The 26,324-nt window shown below is 48.9% G+C and overlaps 1 protein-coding gene across 1 annotated transcript; it reads right to left on the bottom strand.

Moving 5' to 3' along the window:
- Positions 1–370: 370 nt before the first annotated feature.
- On the bottom strand, positions 371–21,318 carry EGFL8 (EGF like domain multiple 8). The gene is made up of 9 exons (XM_083426612.1): positions 21,230–21,318; positions 17,223–17,360; positions 11,803–11,922; positions 9,829–9,941; positions 9,452–9,547; positions 8,263–8,427; positions 5,369–5,445; positions 3,590–3,731; positions 371–2,182 (listed from the first exon to the last, which is right to left on the bottom strand). The coding sequence occupies exons 2-9, from the start codon at positions 17,321–17,323 to the stop codon at positions 2,133–2,135; spliced, it is 864 nt and encodes a 287-aa protein (XP_083282738.1). The 5' UTR covers positions 17,324–17,360; positions 21,230–21,318; the 3' UTR covers positions 371–2,132.
- Positions 21,319–26,324: the final 5,006 nt, after the last annotated feature.

Here is a 26,324-nt window from a genome sequence, read left to right as displayed (position 1 = left end):
GGTTACAGGGAACCAAGCAGAGGGCCTTCTCGGTAGTGGTGCCCACCTGTGGAACCTCCTCTCAGATGTCAAGGAGATAAATAACTAAACTTTTAGGAGACATCTGAAGGCAGCCCTGTCTAGCATAGTTTTTAATGTGTGATTTTTATTATTAAACGTCTTTTTGTTGGAAGCCACCCAGAGTGGCTGGGGCAACTCAGTCAGATGAGCGGCATATAAATAATAAAACTGCTACTATTATTTTATTCCCAAATAAATCCAGCTGCAGCAATTCATTCCAATGAACAGTTATTAAATGGATCAGAATCTTACAAGAGATTCTGTGGAATTAAAATGGCATCTTTCTCCAAACAGGACTGCTACCATTCAAGAAGTTAATAAGTGACCTTTTATTTATTTTTTAATAAAAGGAAATTAACTATGTCAAAAGTGCAGCTTGAACAATATTCTCTTGCCCAGAGAGCTGTCCCTGGGGGAAACTCGACGCCAGGTTCCCACGACCCCGTAATTCACTTGGGGAGACAAGCAAACTAATGCCAGAGTACTGGAAGAAGCAAAGATCACCCATGTCGAAGCAATGATTCCTCAACAACAATTTCGTTGGGCTGGTCATGTTGTTCGGATGCCTGATTGTCATCTTCCAAAGAATGGAAAGCGAAATACCGGTGGACAACAAAAGAGGTTTATAAAGTCACTCTCAAGGCAAATCTTTTAAAAATGCAGTATAAGCACTGATAACTGGGAAACACAGGCCTGCGAGCGCTCCAATGGCGAACAGCCTTTACCAAAGGTGTCATGGACTTTGAAAAAGCACAAACTCAGGACAAAAGGGAGAAACATGCTAAGAGGAAGGCACACAGTGATCAATTCGCATCCGGAAACCTATGTCCCCACTGTGGAAGGACGTGTGGATCCACAATTGGCCTCCACAGTCATGGACTCACTGTTAAGACTGTGTTCATGGAAGACACTCTTACTCGGCTACTAGTGATTGCCAAAGAAGAAAGAAGATTTTTAAAAAATTATTATGCTTCGCCACAAAAGATTATGCCATAATAAAGCCTTTCAGATGCTGCAACATGCAATCATAGCTTGCCCTGTTGGATACTGAGCTCAAAGGTAGCATTCATAGGTTTAGGGTGAGCTTCCAGGCAGAGGAATTGAATGCAGATCTTTCCCTAGTTCCAGAGCTGGAAAACCTGTGGCCTTCTAGATGTTGGATTTCCAGTTGCCATCAATGCCCACCAGACCCCCAGTTTGGGGGGGGGGAGGTAAGGGAAGATGGGAGTTGCGTTGTCCAACAACACTGCAGCCAACTTAGCAGGGACAGCGAGATCTCAAAAGCAAATAAGTGCCTTCCGTTGTTCACGTGGGTTGGAAGAAGTGCAGGGTTGCAGAGAATGTGGTGCAGACCACGATCATTAGCTTGTTAAGAGTTTGGTGCATTTCAGAAGAAAGGGAGTTTGAGAGGAGTTAAGAGCTCTACCTGTTGAATTCTGGACTGACGGTGGTTGAGAGACCAGCCCAGGATAACAAGGTGATGGAGAAACTGGCAAATGGCGATGGCACGTTCCAAGAAACAAAAACGAGTGCCCTTCACCACAGAAAAATTCAGGCAACAAAATCAAGAACACCTCAGGCAGGCAACATTGCTACTTAAAAGTTGGCATGAGTCGGACGCTAACACTTTTAAATTCCATTGACTTCTGTGGGGGCATTAAGCACCTGCTTAAGATTGCTGTCCTTTGCATAGTTGGGAATAATCTACCAGTTGCAGCAGGATTTGCAAATGAGTCAACACGCATAGAAATGCATTGTAAATCTCCCATTGAAATCAAAAGTGCTTAATTTTTCCTCTCTCTCTTTTGCATTGGCTGTGAATGCCTCAAGAATTCTGTGTGGCCGTGCTTCGAATTCTTCCAGAAGAATGCTGTGCGACTCAGAAGCTTGCTTCCATTAGTTAATCCGTTAGAGGCTGTGTGTATTTTGCTTTTAAGTAATGAGTGGAGTGTGCCCAGGGAGGAGATGTTAAACCGAAGCTTCCTAGAGCAGTAGCCACCAGCCCCAGAGTGGGGAGCAGGAGGTGGGGGGGGGGGGCTGGTTTCCCATCACTCGAGTCCAGGACGCAGCCATCACCGGGCAATGTCATAGCCAAAGCCATTTTTACCGTTTTGACAGGCACCTGGGAGCAAGGAACCCAGAAGGAGAAAAAAATGAGGTTTGGAAAGTGCAAGAGGCCCCCAACCACCCGATACTAGAGGGAAGGCAGTTCGTAGAAATAGTTGGCAGCTATTTAAGAGTTATGGTGACGGGCATTCAGCATTATCTGCACATAGAAGGTCCCAATATCCATGGCATCTGGGAGGAGATGGGAGAGAGCTCATTCTGAAACTCTGGAGAGCTGCTGCCAGCCAGTGTAAACAGTATTGAGCTAGGTGGATGACTGGTCTGAATTGCCATAAAGCAGCTCCCAATATGACACAGAGGGGCTTGCACATCCCACCAGCAAGGCAAAATCGATTATCTGCAGGGGTGACGCAGGATGGAGGGGCGAATTGAGCTGTAGCAGCCAAAGTAAAGGTAAAGGGACCCCTGACTGTTAGGTCCAGTCATGACCGACTCTGGGGTTGCGGTGCTCATCTCGCTTTACTGGCTGAGGGAGCCGGTACACAGCTTGTGGGTCATGTGGCCAGCATGACTAAGCCGCTTGTGGCGAACCAAAGCAGCGCGTGGAAACGCCATTTACCTTCCCGCCAGAGCGGTACCTATTTATCTACTTGCACTTTGACGTGCTTTTGAACTGCTAGGTTGGCAGGAGCAGAGACAGAGCAACGGGAGCTCACCCCGTCGCGGGGATTCGAACTGCCGACCTTCTGATCGGCAAGTCCTAGGCTCTGTGGTTTAACCCACAGCGCCACCCGCATCCCTTAGCAGCCAAAGTACCTGAAAGCAATGCTTCCTAGCCCAATAAGAAGCAGGGGGATGCATGCAAAAAATCTGGTTTCCTTGTAGAAGGTTCCAGTTCCAGTGCCCAAGGCGTCTACAGGTAGGGCTGGGAGAAATACGCTGCTTGAAACTGGAGAGTTTCATGCCGCCCTTGGAAAGTTGCCCAGAGGAGAATGCAAAGCGTTCCGCACCCCTGAGCCAGCCTCAGGTCTGGTTGGGGGGGGGCACCTACAGCCCTCCAGACCAGTCCACTTGGCCCTTGGGACTCTCTTAGCCATGCCCTTGCCCCAGTTTGCACCCTGCATAAAAATCATTTGCCTCCTGTGGATAGTGCCGGCCCATCCATGAGGCAGACTGCGGCAGGTGCCTCAGGCAGCGAAATTCTAGGGGGTGTCTCTGCCACTGCCGGAGAAGTGAGAGGAAGCGGCCGCGGCGACTTCCGGCGAACTCTTGCAAGAACCTGGAAGCGCCAGCTGTGCGATCCCCATATGTGAGGCTTCAGCAGAGAGGGTAAGGAAGGTTGGGTGGTGCAGGGCACATGTGCTAGGTGGCACCTTCCTGTTTCGTTTCAGGTATCCATGGGTCGCGAGGCGTGCTCTCGCCGCCAAGGTTGTAGGGGCCGCGCGGCCTTTCTGATACTCACAGTCCCCCAGTTTCTCTTCAAGGAAAAGCAGCTGATCGCTGAGCGACTCCACCTGGTCCAGGTAGAGCAGGCGACTCCAGAGCTCCTTCAGCTGGGCGGGCTCCAGGGAAGGCGGCAAGATGGCGATGGCACGTTCCAGGCGCTGAGGGGTGGGATGGAGAGAGGAGGGCTGCAGGGCAGTTGTGGCAGGGGCCCACTGGGCAGAAGGTGGGGAGCCAGCCAGTAGGTGGCGCCAGAGACAGCCAACGTGTTCTGGTTTTGCTGTACATGGCAAAACATTGAGCAAGGAGGAGGAGGCAGCTGTCAGGCAGGGCCACTCAATGGACTCTCCAAGCAGCAAAGGTGGGGGCTGACTGACGGCAGACCCAAGTTGGTGGGGCAGCAGCCCATTCCTCGTAACTAATTTGTATTGCACTTAATAAAGCGCCAGAGAGCCTTGCCTTGCGCCTTCACTACATATTTTTAGGCGCCAGGCAAAAACTGTTCTCTTTAACCAGGCCTTTGGCTGCTTAACATTCTAAGTCCCTTTAAATGTGTTTGTGGGAGAGGGGTTTATTTGGCTTGTTTTTGCTTTTATGAAGAACTTTGTGTATGTTCTCATTTTGTATTTTTCTGTGGTGAACCACCCTGGGGTCTTCAGATCAGGGGTCAGCAACCTTTTTCAGCCGTGGGCCCATCCACTGTCCCTCAGACCATGACGGGGGACGGACTATATTTTTTGGGGGGGGGGGGGATGAACGAATTCCTAGGCCCCACAAACAACCCAGAGATGCATTTTAAATAAAAGGACACATTCTACTCATGTAAAAACATGCTGATTCCCAGGCCGTCCGTGGGCCGGATTGAGAAGGCGATTGGGCTACATCCAGCCCCTGGGCCTTAGTTTTCCTACCCCTGCTTCAGATCAAGGGTGACGTACAAATGTAATTAATAATACTAATGCTGGTGTGCTCTGGTTCATGGGGTCACGAAGAGTCGGACATGACTAAACGACTAAACAACAACAGTGCTAATAATACTGTATTTTAAATTGTTGCAGCCCACCTTTCCACCTTACGGTGCAGGGTGGGGGAAATTATTATTATTAATAATAATACTCATCATGGGAGGGGGAGATATTGCAGGAATGCCCTGCATCATTCGGCTCTCCTCCTCCTCCAAAATAGCACTTTGGCTGCCCAAGGGTATAGCCAGGACATAACCATTTTCAAGGGCACTCACTATGGATTCTTCATCTGCTATTTATCCAGAGCTGGCTTTGCCAAATTCTTTATGCCCACACATGTTGCAAGGGGGGAAAATGGCACATATCCCCGGCTAAACCCCCATCTCTGTTTCTACCTCCGAGAAATGCCGCACTGAAATCTTGTTACTGCTAAGTTCTTTCATTTGCTGATCTCTGGCCTTTAGCTCCCCCCACCTGGGTCTTTAAAAGTTATCAGTCTGTCCGCTATCCCCTCATCCAGCAACTATCTGAAACAGACCCAGCTGTTGGAAACTCGAGGGCCTCTCCCTCCCTGGCATGTAAGGAGTGCGGTGGCCAAAAACCAGGGAGGGGTGGTCCAATGACCCCTAAAATTGGGGTGAGGAAACTGTTTTTTCTTTTGAAGGCCACTGTCCCTTATCGGTCAGCCGTTGGTTGAAACTCAAAGTAAGGGGCCAGAACAGAAACATAATAAAGAGCCCAGCTGGATGAGGCCAGTGGCCCATAGAGGCCAACATCCTGTTCTCCCAGTGGCCAGTCAGCCTCCTGGGACGGAGACCTACAAAGACTCTCACCTCTTCCAGCTGCTCCACTTTGGCTTGAAGCTCCTGGATCTCATTGGGAATCGTCTCCTGAGCCCCTAAAATTTGCACTGTGGGGAAGAGAAGAGGAGGGCGAGGGAGAAGAGAGTGTGAGAAGGAGCAGGACTGTGGCGAAGCCCCAGAGAGGGTCCAAAATTGATTTCATTTTTTTTTTGTATTTATCTCCCACCGTTTTCTCCAAAGAGCTCAAGGTGGAATACAGTGGTACCTCAGGTTAAGTACTGAATTCATTCCGGAGGTCCGTACTTAACCTGAAACTGTTCTTAACCTGAAGCACCACTTAAGCTAATGGGGCCTCCTGCTGCTGCCGCGCGGCTGGAGCACGATTTCTGTTCTCACCCTGAAGCAAAGTTCTTAACCTGAAGCACAATTTCTGGGTTAGCGGAGTCTGTAACCTGAAGCGTATGTAACCTGAAGCATATGTAGCTGAGGTACCACTGTACATGGTTTCTCCTCTTCTCCTTTCTTCTCAAAACTTGTTGTTTTGCCCAATAATGTTGAGCTTTTTTGGCATAATTGCAAAAAAAAAAAAGGTTGATTTTTTAAATAGCTATTTTTCAGGAAATTTTTCTGCAGTATACCCGACTGCAGTATTCCGGGTAATGTCCGGGATATTCTGGACGTATGGCAACCATAGGTTAGGCTGAGCAGCAGTGACAGGCCCAAGGTCTCCAAGTGATTGGATTAGAACCCTGGTCTCCGAAGTACAACACTAAGCACTAGGCAGGAGAGGCAAGGAGGGCGAGATTTGAACACATGTACAGAACACAACGAATCAGCATTCTGCTCTTTGGACACTTAATTAGGGGTGTCGACTAATAGGCCCTGGCAGGCTCCGCCTCCTTTTCCACAGGCACCGCCCTCGTGTCCAGACTCTGCCCCTCAGCCAATACTGGTCCTATTCATAATTTAGTCAGGGCCCTTCACTCAGATAAGTCTACTCTGAGTAGGACTAGTATTGGATACAACCCTAAGCCAATCTGTGTACATATCTGCTGGTTTGGGGTACTTTCCAAAGGAACTGAAGACTGTGTTCTATGACTCTCAGGGCCTATGCGCTTTTTGTTTTGTTTCCTTTTTCATGTAAACCAAAGCAGAAAGAGGTTCTTGGAACTGAACTCAGTGGCCAGATTCAAAGCTGCTTTTTACAGGGAAGTTGTGAAATGCACTCGGCAGCGTGGGGTCACAGTCTGAGGCAGCTGCCGCTGTGACCCGTGAAGAATAGATCTGTTTGTAAGAAGAAGCCAGGAAGTGGCGGAATTGAAGGTGTCGCGCTCTCCTCCACCTCAGCACCCCAGCAACCAGTAAACGGAAAGGGAGCGAGGGAGAAGATGCCCTACGACCCCCCAAAAATCCTGTTGAGCAGCCCTAACGAACTTATGAAGCTGCCTTGCACTGAATCGGATCATTGGTCCATCCCGGTTCAGTGCTGCCTACACGGACTGGCAGCTTCTCCCCAGGAGTTCAGGCAGGAAATTCCACCAGCTCTCCAGAGAGATGGCGGGGATTGAACCCAAAAACCCCTTAAAAATGGCCTCAAGGCACTGTGGACACAAGGCAGGCACACAAGCACACACCTGCCCTTCAGTGCCACCTGTCAACAGCAACTGCCGCCTGAAGCAGCGGCCTCAGTCTCCCCAATGGTATGAGGGGATGAAACAAGGTGCTTGCGTGAGGCAGGAGGAGGTGGCGGTTGTGGGGCACACTGGCCTTCACTCACACCGACACATTTATACAGTGGGACCTTGGTTTTCGAATGTCTCCATTGATGAACATTTCGGAACCCGAACGCCGAAAACCTGGAAGTAAATGCTTCTTGTTTTCGAATGCGCCTCAGAAGTTGAACGGCTTCCACTGTGTGTTTTTCAGTTTTCTCAATCGAATTTGCAGACAGCCCTTTGCACCTCAGTTGTCGAATGTTTCGGAATTCGAAGGGTCTTCCAGAACAGATTACGTTCAACAACCAAGGTTCCACTGTATCGCTTTGTTAAACAACCATAGCTTCCTCTCCCAAAGATTTCGGGGAACCAGAGAGCTGTTAAAATCCCCGCTCCCCACGGAGCTACAATTCCCAGTGCTCTCCACCAGCTGTAGTTCCCAGAATTCTTTGCAGGGAAGCCATGACTGCAAAAGTGAGATAGGAGTTGTTTTAAGTGGATGGTAAGCAAGTGGCCAGGGACATAAAGCATATGGGGCCCTGCCCCACCAACTTCACTCTCCCCTCTTCACCAACTCTCCCCTCTGCCAGCCCCCACCTCCCTGCCTGCCAGGTCTATCTGGCCCTTGAGAATTTAAGCAGGCCACACCCCCTTTCAACAGGCCACACCCCATTCCACAGGCCACGCCCCTCACCAGCCCAGCTCCGCACCTTCCAGGAGTGTTTTGGCACAGCTGGGATGTGTCCTCAAATTCTGCTGAGGTATCTTGCTTGCCCGGATAAAGGGCAGAGGGGTTTGTGTGTGAGAGAGACACAGCCAGTGTGGCATAGTGGTTGGAGTGTCAGACTAGGACCTGGGAGATCAGAGTTCGAATCCTCACTCAGCCATGATGCTCACTGGTCCTCAGCCTGACCCACCTCACAGGGTTGTTGTAGGGAGAGAACGAAGCACGGAAGAGCCACGTACGCCATCTTGACCTCCTCAGAGATAAAGGTAGGGAAAAGATGCAACACACAAGCAAACCATAAATACAAATAGAAACTGGTTTAGGGTGCATAGGCAAAATTCAGAGCCATTGCTCCGCCTACTTTTGCCCCTGCCGACATGTGGCCTCTGGAATGTTACCCAGAAGGCAATGCGGCCCTCGGCCTGCAAAGCGTCCTCCTCTCCCTTCCATAGAGCTTTCTCCCAGTCCTTGTGATGACCCACCTTTGCTGGCGTGCAGAGGGGCGGCCTGGGCAGTGGGCAGCAAGCGGCAGCTCTTGCCATCTGGTTCCAGGGCATAGCCAGGGTTGCACTGGCACTCGTAGCTCCCTGCGGTGTTGAGGCAGTGTTGGTCGCAGAGAGAGACGGGTGCGTGGCACTCGTCCACGTCTAAGGAAAGATGGCAGCGGGGTTAGGAGTCTACGTGTCTGACGCATAGCTGTCAACTTACAGATTTGAAAATAAGGGATCAGCAGCCCAAATAAGGGATTTTGCTGTTGTAAAGTTACATACATTGGTAGGATTGACAGATGCTGTCAATCCAGCATGAGGGGGGTGCAGCGCCGCGGCAGCCGCTGAAGCGCCGCCCTTCTGCGTCCCTCCCCATCCCCTCCTCTTCCTCCTCCCTCAGGCTGCCTCCTCAGCTGCCGCCTCCATGCTCGCGGGCAGAGTGGGTGAGAGTCTCTCTCCTCCCCCCCCCCCGGGCAGGGAAGGGCCAATGGAACTCCTCGCGCCAGGACGACAGCACCAGCGCGCGCTCTCTCTTGCGGCGGACACCGAGCCGCTGCTTCCCTCCCGAGCCGGGGGAGCATGAAACCTGGGAAATTTAAGGGGCAGCATCAATAAGGGACAGCAGCGGGACATGGCGCTGGGATAAGGGAGTTTCCCGCCAAATAAGGGACGGTTGACAGCTATAGTCTGACAGGAGGGAAAGCCCTTGCTGCATCTTCCTCTCGGGACCTCGAATAAATAATCTGCCAACCTGCAGAAACCCCGGAAACCTCAAGTTTCTAGTCCTGGTGAGTAAGGCCTTTAAGCCAAGTATCTGCCAACCCACAGGAAATCTGAACCTTAGAGCTGTAGAGTTGGAAGGGGCCCATCTAGTCCAGCCCCCTGCAATGCAGGAAATTTATGCCTGGCTGAGTGTGAGACTCGAACCCATCACCCTGAGATTTAAAAGTCTCACGCTCTACCGACGGAGCTATCCCTTAAATGAGCCCTGGTGGTGCCTACTGCTGCAATAAAGGGCACCGGGCTAAGATAGAGGGCACCACCCCAGACCTCCCAGCAATTGCCACCTGAGGCGCCTTCCTAATGGTTCAGGCGGAAAGGATGCGATGGTGCCTTTAATGTCAAGCTAGCTGTAACCAACGTCCTCCACAAGCCACCCAGTGCTTCCAGCTGCTCTACTCACCGACATGGCAGTAGCGCCCGCCCCAGCCTGGTTGGCACTGGCACTGGTTTGGCTGGGCACAGGTGCCTCCGTTCTGACAGGGCTTGTTGCAGATGGCTGGCAGGAGAAAGGAGAGAGCAAGGCTGAAGGAGCCCGGACACTGAGGTCCAGTGCTGAGGGCCTTCTGGTGGTTCCCTCGCTGCGGGAAGTGAGGTTACAGGGAAGCAGGCAGAGGGCCTTCTCGGTGGTGGCACCCGCCCTGTGGAACGCCCTCCCATCAGACGCCGAGGACATAAACAACTATCTTAGGGATGTGCGGATAACTGAGTGATGTCCGACTCCGATCTCTGTGGCTTCCATCACATTTTTGCAGCACAAACCACGGTTCGAGGACTCACCTTCCTCACACTTGGTGTCTCCCACGTGGCGTTTCTTCCAGCCTTGGCAGCAGACGATGTGGGTCTGCAGAATGTCTTTGCGCACCTGCCGTGTGGCCACGCGATAGGTCGTCCTAGGGAAGAGGAAAAACCCAAGTGTCCTTGGCTACTTCTCCTTCTCACCAAACTGGGGAAATGATGATTTCCATTTCTGACACCATACAGTGTTTAAGATGAGGCAATGCCAGCATTATCTGAAGCAGGAACCGTAGAGAGACGTCTGACCAGAAAGTCTCTCCGCTTATTAGGGTCTCACAGCGACAGACATGCTACACACAGCAAAGGACCAGAACTCTATGATCACTGTACAAACAGGGGGGAACGGGGAATCAGCATCCTTTGTTGTTTGTCTTCAGCATCAGGAAATTATGACCCCCCCCCCCTTCCTAGCTATTGTGGCTAATAGCTGGTAAGGACCACTGGTGAGGAAAACAGTTTATTTACCGTATTTTTTGCTCTATAAGACTCACTTTTTCCCTCCTAAAAAGTATGGGAAAATGTGTGTGCGTCTTATGGAGCAAATGCAGGCTGCGCAGCTATCCCAGAAGCCAGAACAGCAAGAGGGATTGCTGCTTTCACTGCGCAGCGATCCCTCTTGTTCTGGCTTCTGAGATTCAGAATATTTTTTTTTCTTGTTTTCCTCCTCCAAAAACTAGGTGCGTCTTATGGTCTGGTTCGTCTTATAGAGCGAAAAATACGGTATATCTCACCTTTTTATGACAGTATACAAAGCAGATCACCACACAATGCAGCGTAAAAGATCAAAATCTAGACTGTAGGGTTAGAAGTAGAAGATAGTGTATTTTGAAATAGTATCATATGTAAGGGATAAAATGTGAAAATTTTTATGGTAAAAGTAAGTGTGATTAAAAAAATGGTTAAAAATTATGATATATGTAAACTGCTAAAGATGAGGTAAAATGAAAATCAGATAGGGGGGACTTGGGGAAGCTCACCTAACAATGTTTAGAAAAAATAAGGATAAGACAAGAATTTGTATCTATTATTTTTTCTGTTTGTGTTGTTTATTTGTGTTATAAAATGAATGTTTTTTTTTGAAAAAGAAAAGATCAAAATCACAACAGGCATTACAACTGTCACGAGTTCAAATCACTAGCCACTTGCCGTATAAGAAGTCTCCATGTGATTTACGGAATTTTTTAGAGCACGACATTTCTTAAAATAAGCATGATGAAATTACTTTAAAAGGCAACACGGTGACTCATGAAACAGATCTAACGAAGCAGCAGCAAAGGCATACAATCTAGGGGCAGCCAATGTTTTAGACTACAACTCCCATGAGCCTCAGCCAGCATGACCAAGGATGATGGGAGGTGGAGTCCGAAACATCAGGAGGGAGCCATGTTGGCTATCCCTGACGTAATCAATGAATAGAAAATCATAACAATCTGTCCAATGCCTAGGTGGAGTTTTTATCTGGTGTCGAGAGAATGCTAAAGATGACTCCAGGCAGACCTCACCGGGGAGAGCATTCCACAAGCAGGGAGCCACCACAGAAAAAACACTCTCCCTCAGCAAGTTAAAACAGATAGCAATTAAAAAAAACACACACACCAGCAGAAACCATACTCTCCAACATTTGTGGCATCAAAATCGGGACACTCTTTTTTTGGTCCTGAACTCTCGCGCATGTGGGAATACAAGACCGAAAGACACTCTCATGAGACCAAAAAACCGAGCATCTTTCATTCTGGCGCTCTGGTGCAAATCAGCAAAGCACCAGGCCCAAAAATGGGATATTCCAGGATACAAACAGAAGCCGGGATTGGCTTCTGTGATTCTGGGATGTCCCACTTCAAAACGGGACAGTTGAGGGGTATGAAATACACAACCCTAAAAATGCACCGTTCAGTAAAACGTTCTCCCCACCCTCCTCACCCCTGGAATCTCCATACAGTGGAGGACTTTGCTTACCTGTAGGTGCTGCAGACTCGGGGTCCAGCGCACAGCGTCAAATACGGCTGGTGCGCAGGCTTGGCGTAGGTCTCGTTGTAGAACAAGGGGATCCTCAACGTGCGACGTGCGCACACTCGGCTGTGGGTCAGAGAGGGTGCACAACTGAGAGGGTTTTGGGGATTCCTTTCAGCCTCTAGAATCTCAGAGCCCTGTGGTGGTTTAAACCACATGGGATTGCTAACACATCGAAAATAAAGGTCTTAGCAAAGTGGTTGAAATATCTGCTTTCCTTGCAGGAGGTTCTGGGTTCAATCCCCTACAGTCCCCGGCCTGAATCAATGGAGTGGCGCTGCCAGTCAGTGTCTACAATACTGAGATAGATGGACTAAGGGCCTGACTGCATAATGCGGCTTCCGGTTTAAAACCAGGGTGCCGCATAGATTGCTAAATTCTCTGCCCAAACCCATCCATATTCCCCCCAGCCGCTTAATTAAATGGCTACTCATGGGCACCAGTTGGTTAGCACGTGGTCCTAACAATGCAAAGGTTGCAGGATTGATCCTAATAATTATAATTATAATTTTATAATATACCCCATCCATCTGGCTGGGTTTCCCCAGCCACTCTGAGCGGCTCCCAACCGAATATTAAATGCTCAATGAAACGTCAAACATTAAAAAATTCCCTAAACAGGGCTGCCTTCAGATGTCTTCTCAAAGTCTGGTAGTTTGTTTTTCTCTTTGACATCTGGTGGGAGGGTGTTCCACAGGGCGGGTGCCACTACCGAAAAGGCCCTCTGCCTGGTTTCCAGTAACTTTGCTTCTTGCAGGGAACCGCCAAAAGGCCCTCAGAGCTGGACCTCAGTGTCTGGACTGAGCAATGGGGGTGGAGATGCTCCTTCAGGTATACTGGTCCGAGGACATTTAAGGACAGCTGCATTTTCCTGTCTTGCAGGGGGTTGGACTAGATGACCCTCAGGGTCCCTTCCAACTCTATATTTCTATGATTACGTCCAAAAGGTTTCCCCTAGCCAGCTTTTTGAAAACGTCATTGGGCATGACCATGAGATATTCATTGCTGGATTGTGGAGGGGTGCTTAACTCTTTGAATGCCCACGTACCAGTTTTTCATTCTGAAATTGTGGCCCACCCCCATGTGGCTTCCGCTCCCTGCCTCTCTGCCAGCTATATCTGGGAGCTGGGTGAAATTGTGCTTTCTGAAACCCATGGGTAAAAAGGGCAGATGATTTGGAGTGGAGAAATGGCAGGTGGGGGAAGGATTAAGGAGCCACTATCTCCCAGTGCTGCTGCTCTGCTAAAAATATCTCCCAGTACCCTTCTACTTTAGAGGGACCGAGTTGAATTGAAAGTTAAATTGATCTCTGCGTAAGGTGCCATTGTTGGCTGCTTAGCTGAGCAGAGACAATGTTTTTAAGAGAGTTGCATGTCTTCTGGGAAAGAGTTTGCTTTCTGTCGCATATACATATATTTCTGTCATTCTGTTGTCTCCTCTGGCCAAGCAGATTGTTAAAACGATACAGGAACCTGCATAAGTTATTTGCCACTTGGAGAAGTGGGATTGCTTTTGGATTCATCCCAATTTTTCATCTTTTTCAAGCTGCCTAGGAGAGTCAGGGGTGGGGACCAGAATCTGTCTCCAGACAAATTGTGTGCATGCGTTTGCTTTGATTGACATAATTTATCCTCTTTGCATAGTTCACAGCTCTTAAAAAAACAATTTGCAGCACATTTTTATTTTATCTTTCCAAGAGGAAAGGGGCGGGGCGAAAGCGATGGTCCCAGGGAAGTCTTTGCTTCTTAATTATTTGCTTTGTTTTAAAGAGATGAGATGTTGTCTTTTGCTGGATTCAGACAAAAGAGCCTTTTTTACGATACAGTTCTGTCTCAGTGCCAAGCTCTGTTGCCCTGTGCCAATGGCTTTCGTCAGACCCGAGATTCTTTGGAAAGCCCAAGACTGAATCAGGACTTTCCGTGTGCCAAAGATGAGGACCAGAAAAGCATTTTAAACACTGGGTTGTATTCAACTAAGTCCTGCTCAGAGTAGACCTATTGAAATTAATAAACCTTAGAATCGTGCAATTGTGGAACTGGAAGGGACCCCAAAGAGTCATCTAGCTCAATGCAGGAATCAGAACTGAAGCATTCCTGAGAGATGGCCATCCAGCCTCTGCTTAAAAACCTCCAAGGAAGGAGAGTCAAACAGTTTCCAAAGGAGTCCGTTTCACTTGCCTAAAAGCACTCATCCTGCAATAACATAAAGAGGACAAATGCTAGCTTGCCTGCTACACAGTGGTACCTCTGGTTACGTACTTAATTCGTTCCGGAGGTCCGTTCTTAACCTGAAACTGTTCTTAACCTGAAGCACCACTTTAGTTAATGGGGCCTCCTGCTGCTGCCGCGCCACCAGAGCACGATTTCTGTTCTCATCCTGAAGCAAAGTTCTTAACCCAAGGTGCTATTTCTGGGTTAGCGGAGTCTGTAACCTGAAGTGTATGTAACCTGAAGCATATGTAACCCGAGGTACCACTGTATATATATAAAAACAGCTACCGAACATCCTTTATCAAAGGTGTCATGGGCTTTGAAGACACTCGAACTCAGGACGCAAGGGAGAACCATACTAAGAGGAAGGCACGCTTGGCAAATCCACACAGTGATCAACTCCCGCCCGGAAACCAATGTCCCCACTGTGGAAGGACGTGTGGATCCAGAATTGGCTTCCACAGTCACTTACGGACTCATTGTTAAAACTGTGTTTATGGAAGACAATCTTACTCAGCTATGAGTGATCACCAAAGGAGAAGAAAAAGAAGAGATTTATTTACTTAATCAGTGGGATCTCCAAGCAAACGTGGCAGTGGATTCTCTCACCCCCTAGCGCAGGCATAGGCAACCTTTGGGCCTCCAGATGTTTGGGACTACAACTCCCATGATCCCTAGCTAACAGGACCAGTGGTCAGGGATGGTGGGAATTGTAGTCTCAAAACACCGGGAGTGCCGAAGGTTGCTTATGCCTGCCCTAGCGGGAGGACTAGGATAACTCAGTCAGTAGAGCATGAGGCCCTTAATCTCAGGGTCATGGGTTCAAGCCTCACGTCAGGCAAAACTATTCCTGCATTGCAGGGGGTTGGACTAGATGACCCCATGGTCCCTTCTGACTCAATTCCATGATTCTGGGACTGTTGTCAAGGGTTCCAGACTGTGATGCCTTGTGGCTATCAGCAGAGCTCAGGGCTATTTGATGTGAAGGAACGTCCTTTTTCTGCTCTTCTGTTTCCTGCCTAGCTGCTTGATCCCAATGTTTCAGGTTCACGAAGAGAAGGAAGTGTGATTGTATGTGTCTTGGGGGCTGCACTCTTATGCACCAATCACCTAGCCTATTATTATTATTATTATTAATTGAATTTATATACCGCCCTATACCCGGAGGTCTCAGGGCAGTTCACAGAATAAAATCAAAATATAAAACCACAAAATACATAATCAAAATGAAAACAACAACCCAATAACACCCCCCAAAAAATAAAACACATTTTAAAAGGGCATGGGATGTCAATCAAATCAACCAAAAGCCTGGTTAAAAAGGAACATTTTTGCCTGGCACCTAAAGACACCAGGCGAACTTCCCTGGGAAGAGCATTCCACAGATGGGGAGCCACTGCAGAGAAGACCCCGTTCTTGTGTTGCCACCCTCCAGACCTCTCAGGGAGGAGGCACACGAAGGAGGGCCTCGGAAGATGATCTCTGGGTCTGGGTAGCTTCATATGGAAAGAGGTAGTCCTTGAGGTATTGCAGTCCTGAGCCATTTAAGGCTTTATAGGTCAAAACTAGCCCTTTGAATTGGGTCTGGAAACTAATTGGTAGCCAGTGCAGTTGGATCAGGATCAGCTTAATATGCTCAAGCTGTCTTGCTCCGGCGAGCAGCTTGGCTGCCGAATTCTGCTGTGTTCAGCCTGCCTCTGTTCTTCCATTCTTATTTCTTTCACAGTTACTCGTTTCTCTTTATTTAAGGAACTTATATCCAGTTTCCAAGTTATGCGTCAAAGAAACTTACAACAAAGGTAAAGAATATCACATGGAAAATTTGAAAGCATCGTGTATGTGTGTGTCACATCAGAACAGCTTTAAACTGCGAAGGTGTCCTGAGCAGAAAACCATTTTCATCTTGATGGCACCTGCCTGATTTCTTGTGGCAAGGAGTTCCACAGATTTGGGCCCACTATGCCCAAAGACTCGTGTTTGTGGTTCATCGGGAGCTTCTCACAGTGTCCCCCCTGATGATCTCAGTGATTGGAATCATAGAATTGTAGAGTTGGAAGGGAACATGAGGACATCTAGTTCAACCCCCTCGAATGCAATAATATTTTGCCCAATGCGGTGCCTGAACCCACGACCCTGAGATTAAGAGAGTCTCATGCTCTACCGACTGAGCTATCCCAGTTTAGCATATACAGTGGTACCTCTGGTTGCGAATGGGATCCATTCCGGAGGCCCGTTCACAACCTGAAAAGAACGCAACCCGCATCTGTGTGTCTGCGCACACACGGGTCACGATTCAGCGCTTCTGCGCATGCGCGTGATGTCATTTTGCACGTCTGCGCATGTGTGAGCGGCGAAACCCAGAAGTAACCCTTTCCAGTACTTCCGGGTCGCCGTGGGACACAACCTGAAAAAACGTTTCATGAGGCAAACGCAACATGAGGTATGACTGTACAGTGGTACCTCAGGTTACATACGCTTCGGGTTACATACACTTCAGGATACAGACTCTGCTAACCCAGAAATAGTGCTTCAGGTTAAGAACCTTGCTTCAGGATGAGAACAGAAATCGTGCTCCGGCGGCGTGACGGCAGCTGGAGGCCCCATTAGCTAACGTGGTGCTTCAGGTTAAGAACAGTTTAGGGTTAAGTACGGACCTCCGGAACAAATTAAGTACTTAACCTGAGGTACCACTGTACTAGGAAAGGTGCCCCTGGGCCAAAAGTTCTTTGTACACTAGGACAAGAACTTTGAATCTTGCTCTATAGAGGAAGAAGAAGAGAAGAAGAGTTTGGATTTGATATCCCGCCTTTCACTCCCTTTAAGGAGTCTCAAAGCGGCTCACATTCTCCTTTCCCTTCCTCCCCCACAACAAACACTCTGTGAGGTGAGCGGGGCTGAGAGACTTCAGAGAAGTGTGACTGGCCCAAGGTCACCCAGCAGCTGCATGTGGAGGAGCCGGGAAGCGAACCCGGTTCACCAGATTACGAGACTACTGCTCTTAACCACTACACCACACTGGCTCCCTCCCTGAGGGTGGGAAGCGGTTGCAGAAGTCTGTCCCCCCCTTCCCATCCCTGCTGCAGCTTTCCAGCCCAGATCCAGGAGGCAGCCTTGCATTCCTTGCCTGCGTCTCCCACCCCACCGGTCTCTCCTTACGTCTCAGGCTTCTTGCTCTGTCCAAGCGCTTCCCTCAGGAGGAAGGCAGCGAGGAGCCCCCCGCAGAGGAAGGCTGTGGCAGCAACACCCTGCCTCCCCATGGCACAGCGGGCAGGGAGCGGGTTCAAATCCCAGGACCTGAGGAAGAGAAGAGAAGGATTTAAGGAAAGGGCTGCGGCTCAGCGACAAAGCAGCACCTTTGCCTGCAGCTTGACACAGAATCTTTTTTTTTTTTAATGATATTTATTAAAAGTTTTATAGTTACAGAAAAAAAGTATAAAAGAAAAAAGAAACAATGAAAAATTTAACAAACAATACGTCAAAAATAAAAAAAGAACAATACATCAAAACAACAAGAAAAAAACAAAACATTTAAAAACACATCCAATTTCCATATCTTTATCTTTCATTTACTTGTTTCCTCGACTTCCTCACACCTCCCTTTTTTGTATTCTAGTTCAAATTAGCTAATTCAGCAAATCCTTTCCCTCTTTCTCATTTTTTTGTTCTATAGTTTATCCTAAGCCAATCTAACTTTAAATTTTCCACTTCAACCCATTAACAATCAATTTTTGCTTAATTCTTTATAACATTTCTGCTAAAACCATATAACTTCATTCCAGTATTCTGGTGACTGGGGGCGGCCGCCGAGACCACATAACACCGGTCTTGAAAGACCTACATTGGCTCCCAGTACGTTTCCGAGCACAATTCAAAGTGTTGGTGTTGACCTTTAAAGCCCTAAACGGCCTCGGCCCAGTATACCTGAAGGAGCGTCTCCACCCCCATCGTTCTGCCCGGTCACTGAGGTCCAGCTCCGAGGGCCTCCTGGCGGTTCCCTCATTGCGAGAAGCAAAGCTACAGGGAACCAGGCAGAGGGCCTTCTCGGTAGTGGCGCCCGCCCTGTGGAACGCCCTCCCAGCAGATGTCAAAGCGATAAATAACTACCTGACATTCAGAAGACATCTTAAGGCAGCCCTGTTCAGGGAAGTTTTTAATCTGTGATATCTGTATTTTTTGTTTCTATGGAAGCCGCCCAGAGTGGCTGGGGAAACCCAGCCAGATGGGCGGGGTACAAATAAATTATTATTATTATTATTATTATTATTCCAGTATTCTTCTAGCATTCATTAATTTTGCAGTATTTCTGTAAATATACTTTAAATTTTTCCCAATCTTCTTCCATCGACTCCTCTCCCTGGTCTCGGATTCTGCCAGTCATTTCCGCCATTTCCATGTAGTCCATCAGCTTCATCTGCCATTCTTCCAGCTTGACACAGAATCATAGACTTGGAAGGGAACCCGGGGGTCATCTAGTCCAACCCCCTGCAATGCAGGAATATGCAGCTGCCCCATATGGGGATTGAACCTGCGACTTTGGCATGATCAGCACCTCGCTCCAACTAACTGAGCCATCAGTCCGGTTGGTTTGCAGGGGAGGCTGGGCAAGGTTAGATCAAAGCAAATGTCCACACTTATCACAAAAGCCTGGTCTTTGGGGGGAAGTGGGCTTGTCGTGCAGGAGTTCCCAAACTGGTCTTAATCCTGCACCCTCCATTTGCCAGCTGGTGATGGAATCCCAGCTGAAAATTAGCATCTCTAAAGAGCCCCTTGCCTTGATCCAGAACAGCTCTTTTCAAGTTCTTATACAGTGGTGCCCCGCAAGACGAATGCCTTGCAAGACGGAAAACCCGCTAGACGAAAGGGTTTTCCGTTTTGGAGGTGCTTCGCAGGACGAATTTGCTATGGGCTTGCTTCGCAAGACGAAAATGTCTTGCAATTCCTGGGGTTTTCTTTCCGCTCCCCACCCCCTTTTTCTAAGGCACTAAACTGCTAATAGCCTTTTAGCAGCTAATCCGCTAATCCCTTAAACCTTTAATAGCCGCTAATAGCCGCTAAACCGCTAATCGCGCTAATCCGCTAATGGGCTTGCTTCACAAGACGAAAAAACCGCAAGACGAAGAGACTCACGGAACGGATTCTTTTCGTCTTGCGAGGCATCACTGTATGTGGTAGGGCGAGGGGAAAATGAATGAGAAGGAGTGGTTTTCCTTGCTTTATTATCTGATGTAATTTTTAAATTAATATTATACATGTATTCAAAAGTTACAATGCAGCTTTGTCCCCTGCCATAATATCACAAAATGATCTATCCCGCATCGCTGTCGTGGCAGCTCACCAAATATACTCAATAGGAACCCAGCTTCCAATCTGGTTGGCTAGGAATTTTCAATCAATATATCCCCTCCACAGACGCCTCTGTAATGATGATGACTACATTAAAATATCCTGTTCTTCTTCAATAAAGGAGAGAAAGGGATGTAATTTTTTAAAAAAATAAAATCTTTTGGAGATGGACCTTTTGTCACAAAATTTATCTTTCCTGATAGGGCTTTGTGTGATTTCCAAAGGTGTGCTGTACTACTGTAGTGCAAATTTGTACTGAATTTCGCCTTGTCCATTGCAACGAGGCTTCTCCTCTTTTTCCGTTTGGTCCCGTTTCCTTTGCTGAACACCTTAACATGCAGAAATTGCAGCAGCAAAAACTCCCCCTGCCCCACTTATGCCTAGGACAGGTTTTCGCCCTCTATTTCCATGTATCGAGCTACTGTTAAAATAGATATACAGTGGTGCCTCGCAAGACGAAAAGAATCCGTTCCGCGAGTCTTTTCGTCTTGCAGTTTTTTCGTCTTGCGAAGCAAGCCCATTAGCGGATTAGCGCTATTAGCGCTATTGACAGTTTAAGGGCTAAAAACAGCTTTTTAAGGCTTAAGGGATTAGCGGTTTTGCTGCTAAAATGCTTTTAGCAGCTTAGCACTTCAGAAAAAGGGGTTTTGGAGCGAAAAAAAATCGCAAGAATTTTCGTCAATTTTCGTCTTGTGAAGCAAGCCCATAGGGAAATTCGTCTTGCGAAGCGCCTCTGCAAACGGAAAACCCTTTCGTCTTGCGGGTTTTCCATCTTGCGAGGCATTCGTCTTGCGGGGCACCACTGTATATTAGTTCAATCAATAGAGCATGAGACCCTGAAGCTCAGGGTTGTCGGTTCGAGTCCCACGTTGAGCAAAAGATCCCTGCATTGCAGAGGGTTGGGCTAGATGACCCTCAGGGTCCCTTCTGATGCTACAATCCTATGATTCTATGAATTGGTATTATATATGATCTTGGCAGCACAAATGGTAACTGCAACTCAATGGAAAACAGTCCCAAATCTTCCCCTGGCTGCTTGGTACCACTCATTCTGGAATATAGCTATAATGGATAATTCAAGATTCGACAAGGACTGGAACCTCCAGGCCATTTTTATATGGCTTGGCATTCTTCTATGACATACGCAGCAGAGCCATCGTTTTCAGGGCAATCACCGTCACAAGGCTGGGAAACCTGCAACTATCCTGGGCAATCTGATAACGTTTATAGTCTTTACTTTAGACTTGTTATTTTAACCCCTGTGCACCTGGCTGCATTCTGCATGCCCGTTTTATAGTTCTGCTTTTCCTCTTTTAACTTCCGCCAGTCGTCGTAATTCTTCTCTCTTGTTTTCTATACATTATAAAACGATAAAACAAACCTTCAAAGGAGCGAGTACAGCAACGTTCCTCTTCATCAGCCTTTGCCAACCGGACCTGATGACCTCCAGAGATGCCAGCCAGGGCTGATGGGATATGTAGTCTGAAACACATCTGGGGGGCAACAGGTTGGCAAAGACGGCCCTGCGCCATCCTCAATATCTGGCGCTGCGGAAAATTCAGCAAACTTTACATGCAGAATCACAGATCTACGGAGTTGGAAGGGACCACCGGGTGGGTGTGGGTGGGTGGGCGGGGGTGTCATCTAGTCCAACCGCTGCAATGCAGGAATCGCCCAGCATGGGACTCGAACGCCCACAACCTTGAGTCTCATGCTCTACCAGCTGAGCTATCCCTCAGGACGGACACACACACGTTCTCTCAGCGCATGCTGCAAAATGTCCCCACCACCAATCTCACACAAATACCCTTGCACACTACCTGTTCTGTCTCCTCTCAGCCTTGGCGCTTCTCTCTGGCTGCCCTCGAGGTCCCAACCTGAGAGCTCTTGCATCCAGCCGTCTGTTCCCAGCTCAGCTGTGGGTGGAAGCAGAGTTTGAAACGGCCAAGTCCCCACCTTTCTTGGACAGCCGCCACGCACCCTTGCAGCAGCCGCCGCAGCAAATCCCCCCTTCCACCCACCTCTGGCCGATGCCCCCTGGCATTTCGGCCCCTGGCATGAGTCACGCCCTCCCCCCTCGACCCCAAACCCGCCGACGAGGCGAGTGGCCCAGACAGGGCCTCATTGTCCCCTCCGCCCTCTTGGGATTCCTCACCCCCCACCGAACAAACCAGTTCATTGTCACTCTCAGGGTCCTTTGCTCTGGAATGGAAGAGCATTATGTGTGGAGCCCCCCTCCCCAACCCAGCACATACACACCACAAGGCCAGGATATCGGGGAGCTGTGTGTGTGTGTGTGTGGAGTTGTGTGCCAGAATTGTCGGGGCCCACTGCTGGCAGGAGGCTGCGGGGAAGTTCGGGAACTCGAGTTCGGGCCACTGTCTGGGCTGCCACAATAGGACAAAGGCAGGAACTGGTTCCAGGCTGTGACGGAAAATGTCGCCCACAGATGTCGGCCTTTAAAACAAACCGGCTGGCTACAGCCACACACATTGTCTCCCGCTGCAACGCCTTCAAGATGAAGGAGCCCGGTGTCTGGGTGGGCCGGGAGGCGAGGAGGCGATAAGGCTTCAGGCAGCACACCCGCCTCCCGGTTTCGTTGGCAGGGGCAAGTCCGCTGCATGGCTGAACATCTGCACCTTCTCTCCTTCAATGCGACAGGCTGAAATTCAAGAGGTGAAGCTGCTGGTCACCGGGGAGAAACAGGGTCAGGGAATATTTCCCCCTGTTGACTGAAATTCAACGGGCAAAGCCTTTCCTATTGGAGAGAAGCAACACTTTGAAATAATTTCCCCTGTTAACTTATTCCACCTGACCTTGGATTGCGTTGTGCCAGGCAGAGGTGGATTTAGGGGAGCAGAGATTGAGGGTGCAGAGCCACAGGGGATGCCACAACTGTTATTTAAAAGCAGGGGCGCCAAATTTTGGCATTGCACAGGGTGTCACTGAAATTTGAGACCTGAGTCTGCCACCGTGCCAGGCTTTGTTAAAGGATTTGTGGGTGTGTTCAGGTGTGTTCACATTAAAGCACAGTGAACTTGCCCCCCGCCTCCCCCCATGCATTTCACGGCTCTTCCCCCCCCCCCCAAGCTGTACACATCAGCATGGCTTCATTAGTGTCAGATTCATTTCTATTTGTGTGCACGCAAGGCAGGGGGCGCTGGTGGGAGGGGAGGCTTTTACCCTCTGCAAAGGTGTTCACACCTTGGCTAGAGAATCATTGAAGGACTCTAATCAGTATAAAGCTGGTTTCAGAAATAATGCACCAGACGGTAGCATTTTATAACAAAGTGTAGGACGTTAATCCATTTGAACATGGATTAAAAACCCAGCACCAGAAACACAGGGAGGGGCACAGGAAACGGGAGTGTGAACAGAGTCTTAGTCTAGAATAGATGTTCCTTGAGCGGTACCACACAGTCATGTGATTCCATACACTTCAACATTCGGAGGATCCAAATTTGGGCGCTCTTTTTTGGGTCAGACACACTGGCACAGGCCAGAGCACCTGATGCAAAACCAAGCCCCTTTTGCTCGGGTGCGAGCTAGCCACCACGCTGAGAGCACTTCACTAGAGCTGCTTCTGTCCCGCTTGGAAAAATCGGGATTTGGCAGGACACCGACAGAAATTGTGACTGATTTGGTGGCTGCCACAGAAGAAATGGGGCAGTTGAGGGGTATGCGATTCTTGACTGTGAGTGTGAGGCAGGAGAGGATTAAGGTGATGCTATAATCTGAGAGAAAATATTATGAAAATGCTGTACAGATGGCACCACACTCAAGCAAAACTAGCAAAGATGTATAAAAACACATCACCATCTTTCTAGAGGTGTAAAATGGAGTAGGGTCATATATGCACATGTGGTGGGAATGCCCAGCCATTAAAGAATTTTGGAATAACATCTATAATGAATTAAGGCGATGCTTCTCGATGGAAGGACAATTCTGGGACGAGAGGGAGCCCTTTGGGGAATCAGGACTCAGCTGCCAGCCCACTGTCCCTTGCCTGGGGGAGAGCATAAAAGAAGACTAAAGGTAAAGGTAAAGGTACCCCTGACCGTTAGGTCCAGTCGCGGACAACTCTGGGGTTGCACGCTCATCTCGCTCTATAGGCCAAGGGAGCCGGCGTTTGTCCGCAGACAGCTTCCAGGTCATGTGGCCAGCATGACTATGCCGCTTCTGGCGAACGAGGGCAGCGCATGGAAATGCTGTTTACCTTCCCGCCAGAGCGGTACCTACTTATCTACTTGCACTTGACGTGCTTTTGAACTGCTAGGTGGGCAGGAGCTGGGACCGAACAACGGGAGCTCACCCCCGTCACGGGGATTTGAACTGCCGACCTTCTGATCAGCAAGAAAGCTAGTCAACCTCATATTGCAACTGGAGCTGGGAACACCCAGAGGTTTTGCTCTCTTTGAGGAACCCTAGAACTAAAGGGGAACCAGCCTGTGGTGGAGTGTTAGCCCTGTGAGACCATCCATCGTAAACTCAGTTGGTGCACATCCACCTTGGTAGCTCAGTCGATAGAGCAGGAGACTCTTAATCTCAGGGTTGTGGGTTTGAGCCCCATGCTGGGCAAAAAAAATCCTGCACTGAAAGGGGTTGGACTAGATGACCCACAGGGTCCCTTCTAACTCTACAATTCGATGTGCAAATAAAACCATATATTACAGGTATCACAAACGCCCCAGTGAGCTTCATTTTTAGAAAATCCAGTCCCAAGGTATTAACGGAGGCTGCTGTGTTCATTGTTATAATTAGGATTATCTTTACATCCCACTTTCTCCCCAAGGACCTCAAAGTGGTGCACATGCCTTTTAATCTCACAACAACCATGTGAGGCAGGTATGGTTGAGAGACAGTGACTGGCCCAAGCTCACCCAGCAAGCTTCATGCTTGAACAGGATGGGAAAGATTCCTCACTTGCTCAGAAACTTGGGTGTGTGAACAGTGGCCACGTTCACACGTTATGCTGACACCCAGGCAAGTGTTTGCTGCTCAAGAGTCCAAATGTTGATTTGTATGGCTCAAATTTCGCGTACATAGTGGGGTCAACACCCCAAAAGCCACACTGCAACACATTTCCCGGCTAGCTTTAATACTGGTATATATTTGCCAGCTTTGAAAATTTAGCACAGGGTTGTATTCTAGGGATAAGGCCTAGTTTGGTCTGGCTCCTTTTGAGCCCTGTACTGGAGTCTTGTCTTTCTTTCTTTCTTTCTCTTTCTTTCTTTCTTTCTTTCTTTCTTTCTTTCTTTCTTTCTTTCTTTCTTTCTTTCTTCTCTCTCTCCTAGAGGACACAGAAGGGTCCTGGCTAACCCCAACCAGAACAAAACCAGCTTGGCCGCTTTTTGACCTCTGGGAGAGCCGCCAGAATATTTTGTGTGAAAGCCAGGATTACACGATGAAGCCCACACAGCCACCCTGAAGTGCCAGGCTGTTGAGCTCCAGCCCGGTTTCACACGCAGTGTGAGATTTCTGCAGGGCGCATATGTGCCGCTGGTCCACAGCCATCCTTCCACCCACCTGCTCCTCTCACAAGGTGGCAGAACAACATGGCAGCCCGATGCAACACGGGTGTCAGAAGCTGCCTTATGAGTCAGTCTGTGGGAATCTATGCAGGCTCTGGTGTTTGCTTCAAGGCCACTTGGTCCATTGAGCTCAGTATTGCCTGCACTGACTGGCAGCAACAGCTCTTCAGCAACTTGGGCAGGGTCTCTGTCCCAGCCATATGTGGAGATGTCAGGGATTAACCTGGGACTTTCCATGAGAGGGAAGGTGGTGTTCAATTTTCACCTCCCAATGTGCAAAATAAAACAAAGCAAGCTGATGGCATGCCCTCCATCATTTCTCCTATGAAAACAGGGATATTCTATCCAATTACTACTACTACTACTACTAGAGACGCGGGTGGTGCTGTGGGTTAAACCACAGAGCCTAGGACTTGCCGATCAGAAGGTCGGCGGTTCAAATCCCTGTAACGGGGTGAGCTCCCGTTGTTTGGTCCCTGCTCCTGCCAACCTAGCAGTTCGAAAGCATGTCGAAGTGCAAGTAGATAAATAGGTACCACTCTGGTGGGAAGGTAAACAGTGTTTCCGTGCGTTGCTCTGGTTCGCCAGAAGCGGCTTAGTCATGCTGGCCACATGACCCGGAAGCTGTACACCGGCTCCCTCGGCCAGTAAAGAGAGATGAGCGCCGCAACCCCAGAGTCAGTCACGACTGGACCTAATGGTCAGGGGTCCCTTTAACTTTACCTTACTACTACTACTATTACCCTGCCCATCCGACTGGGTTGACGAACCACTCTGGGTAGCTTCCAACATAAATAAAAACATAATAAAACATTAAAAAACTTCCCTATACAGGACTGCCTTCAGGTGTCTTCTAAAGGCTGGCTCAAGGGCTGCATAACTCCATACCCTCCAACATTTCCCCAGGTGAAAATAGAGACGTCCGAAGGAAAAGTGGGACATGACAAGATCAAATCAGAAACTGGGACGGCTTCTCTAAATCCCGGACTATCGCTGGAAAACAGAGCATGGTACTGATAATACCGAGGCCGCAGGTTCGATCCCTGAACAGGACAGCTGCATATCTCCGTGTTGCAAGTGGGTTGGACTAGATGATCCTCAGGCCCCAACTCTACAATTCAATGTTTCCAGGATTCTGAGACGGAGCATCGCTTTGCAGAGGGACGCTGAGCAAAGAGCTAGGCTCCTGGGCAAAGGGGCTTTCCCAGCAGGTCTTGCCGTCTCTTGAGAAGGAAGCGAAGGCTGATTGAGTAAAGGGCAAGGCCTCTGTGCACCTGCCTCCGTCCTCAGCCGCAAGGAGTGGGTGGGGAGATAAAAGGAAGGGGGTTTGTGGGGAAGGGAGCCGAGGCGAAAGCGAGTGAGCAGCAAATGCATGAGCAGCGGA

The sequence above is a fragment of the Podarcis tiliguerta genome (assembly GCF_965153285.1).
Source record: "Podarcis tiliguerta genome assembly, chromosome: 2".
Taxonomy (NCBI): Eukaryota; Metazoa; Chordata; class Lepidosauria; order Squamata; family Lacertidae; genus Podarcis; species Podarcis tiliguerta.
This window is presented reverse-complemented; position numbering and strand designations above follow the sequence as displayed.

What these genes read in the sequence shown, in the direction of transcription:
- EGFL8 (XM_083426612.1), bottom strand. Translation starts at nt 17,323, where the DNA reads ATGGGGAGGCAGGGTGTTGCTGCCACAGCCTTCCTCTGCGGGGGGCTC. An exon ending in CGGGCGCTACTGCCATGTCG is followed by an intron (nt 8,428 to 9,451) that starts GTGAGTAGAGCA and finishes ATCTTTCCTTAG; the next exon opens with ACGTGGACGAGTGCCACGCA. An exon ending in TGAAGAGAAACTGGGGGACT is followed by an intron (nt 2,183 to 3,589) that starts GTGAGTATCAGA and finishes CCTTGCTCCCAG; the next exon opens with GTGCCTGTCAAAACGGTAAA.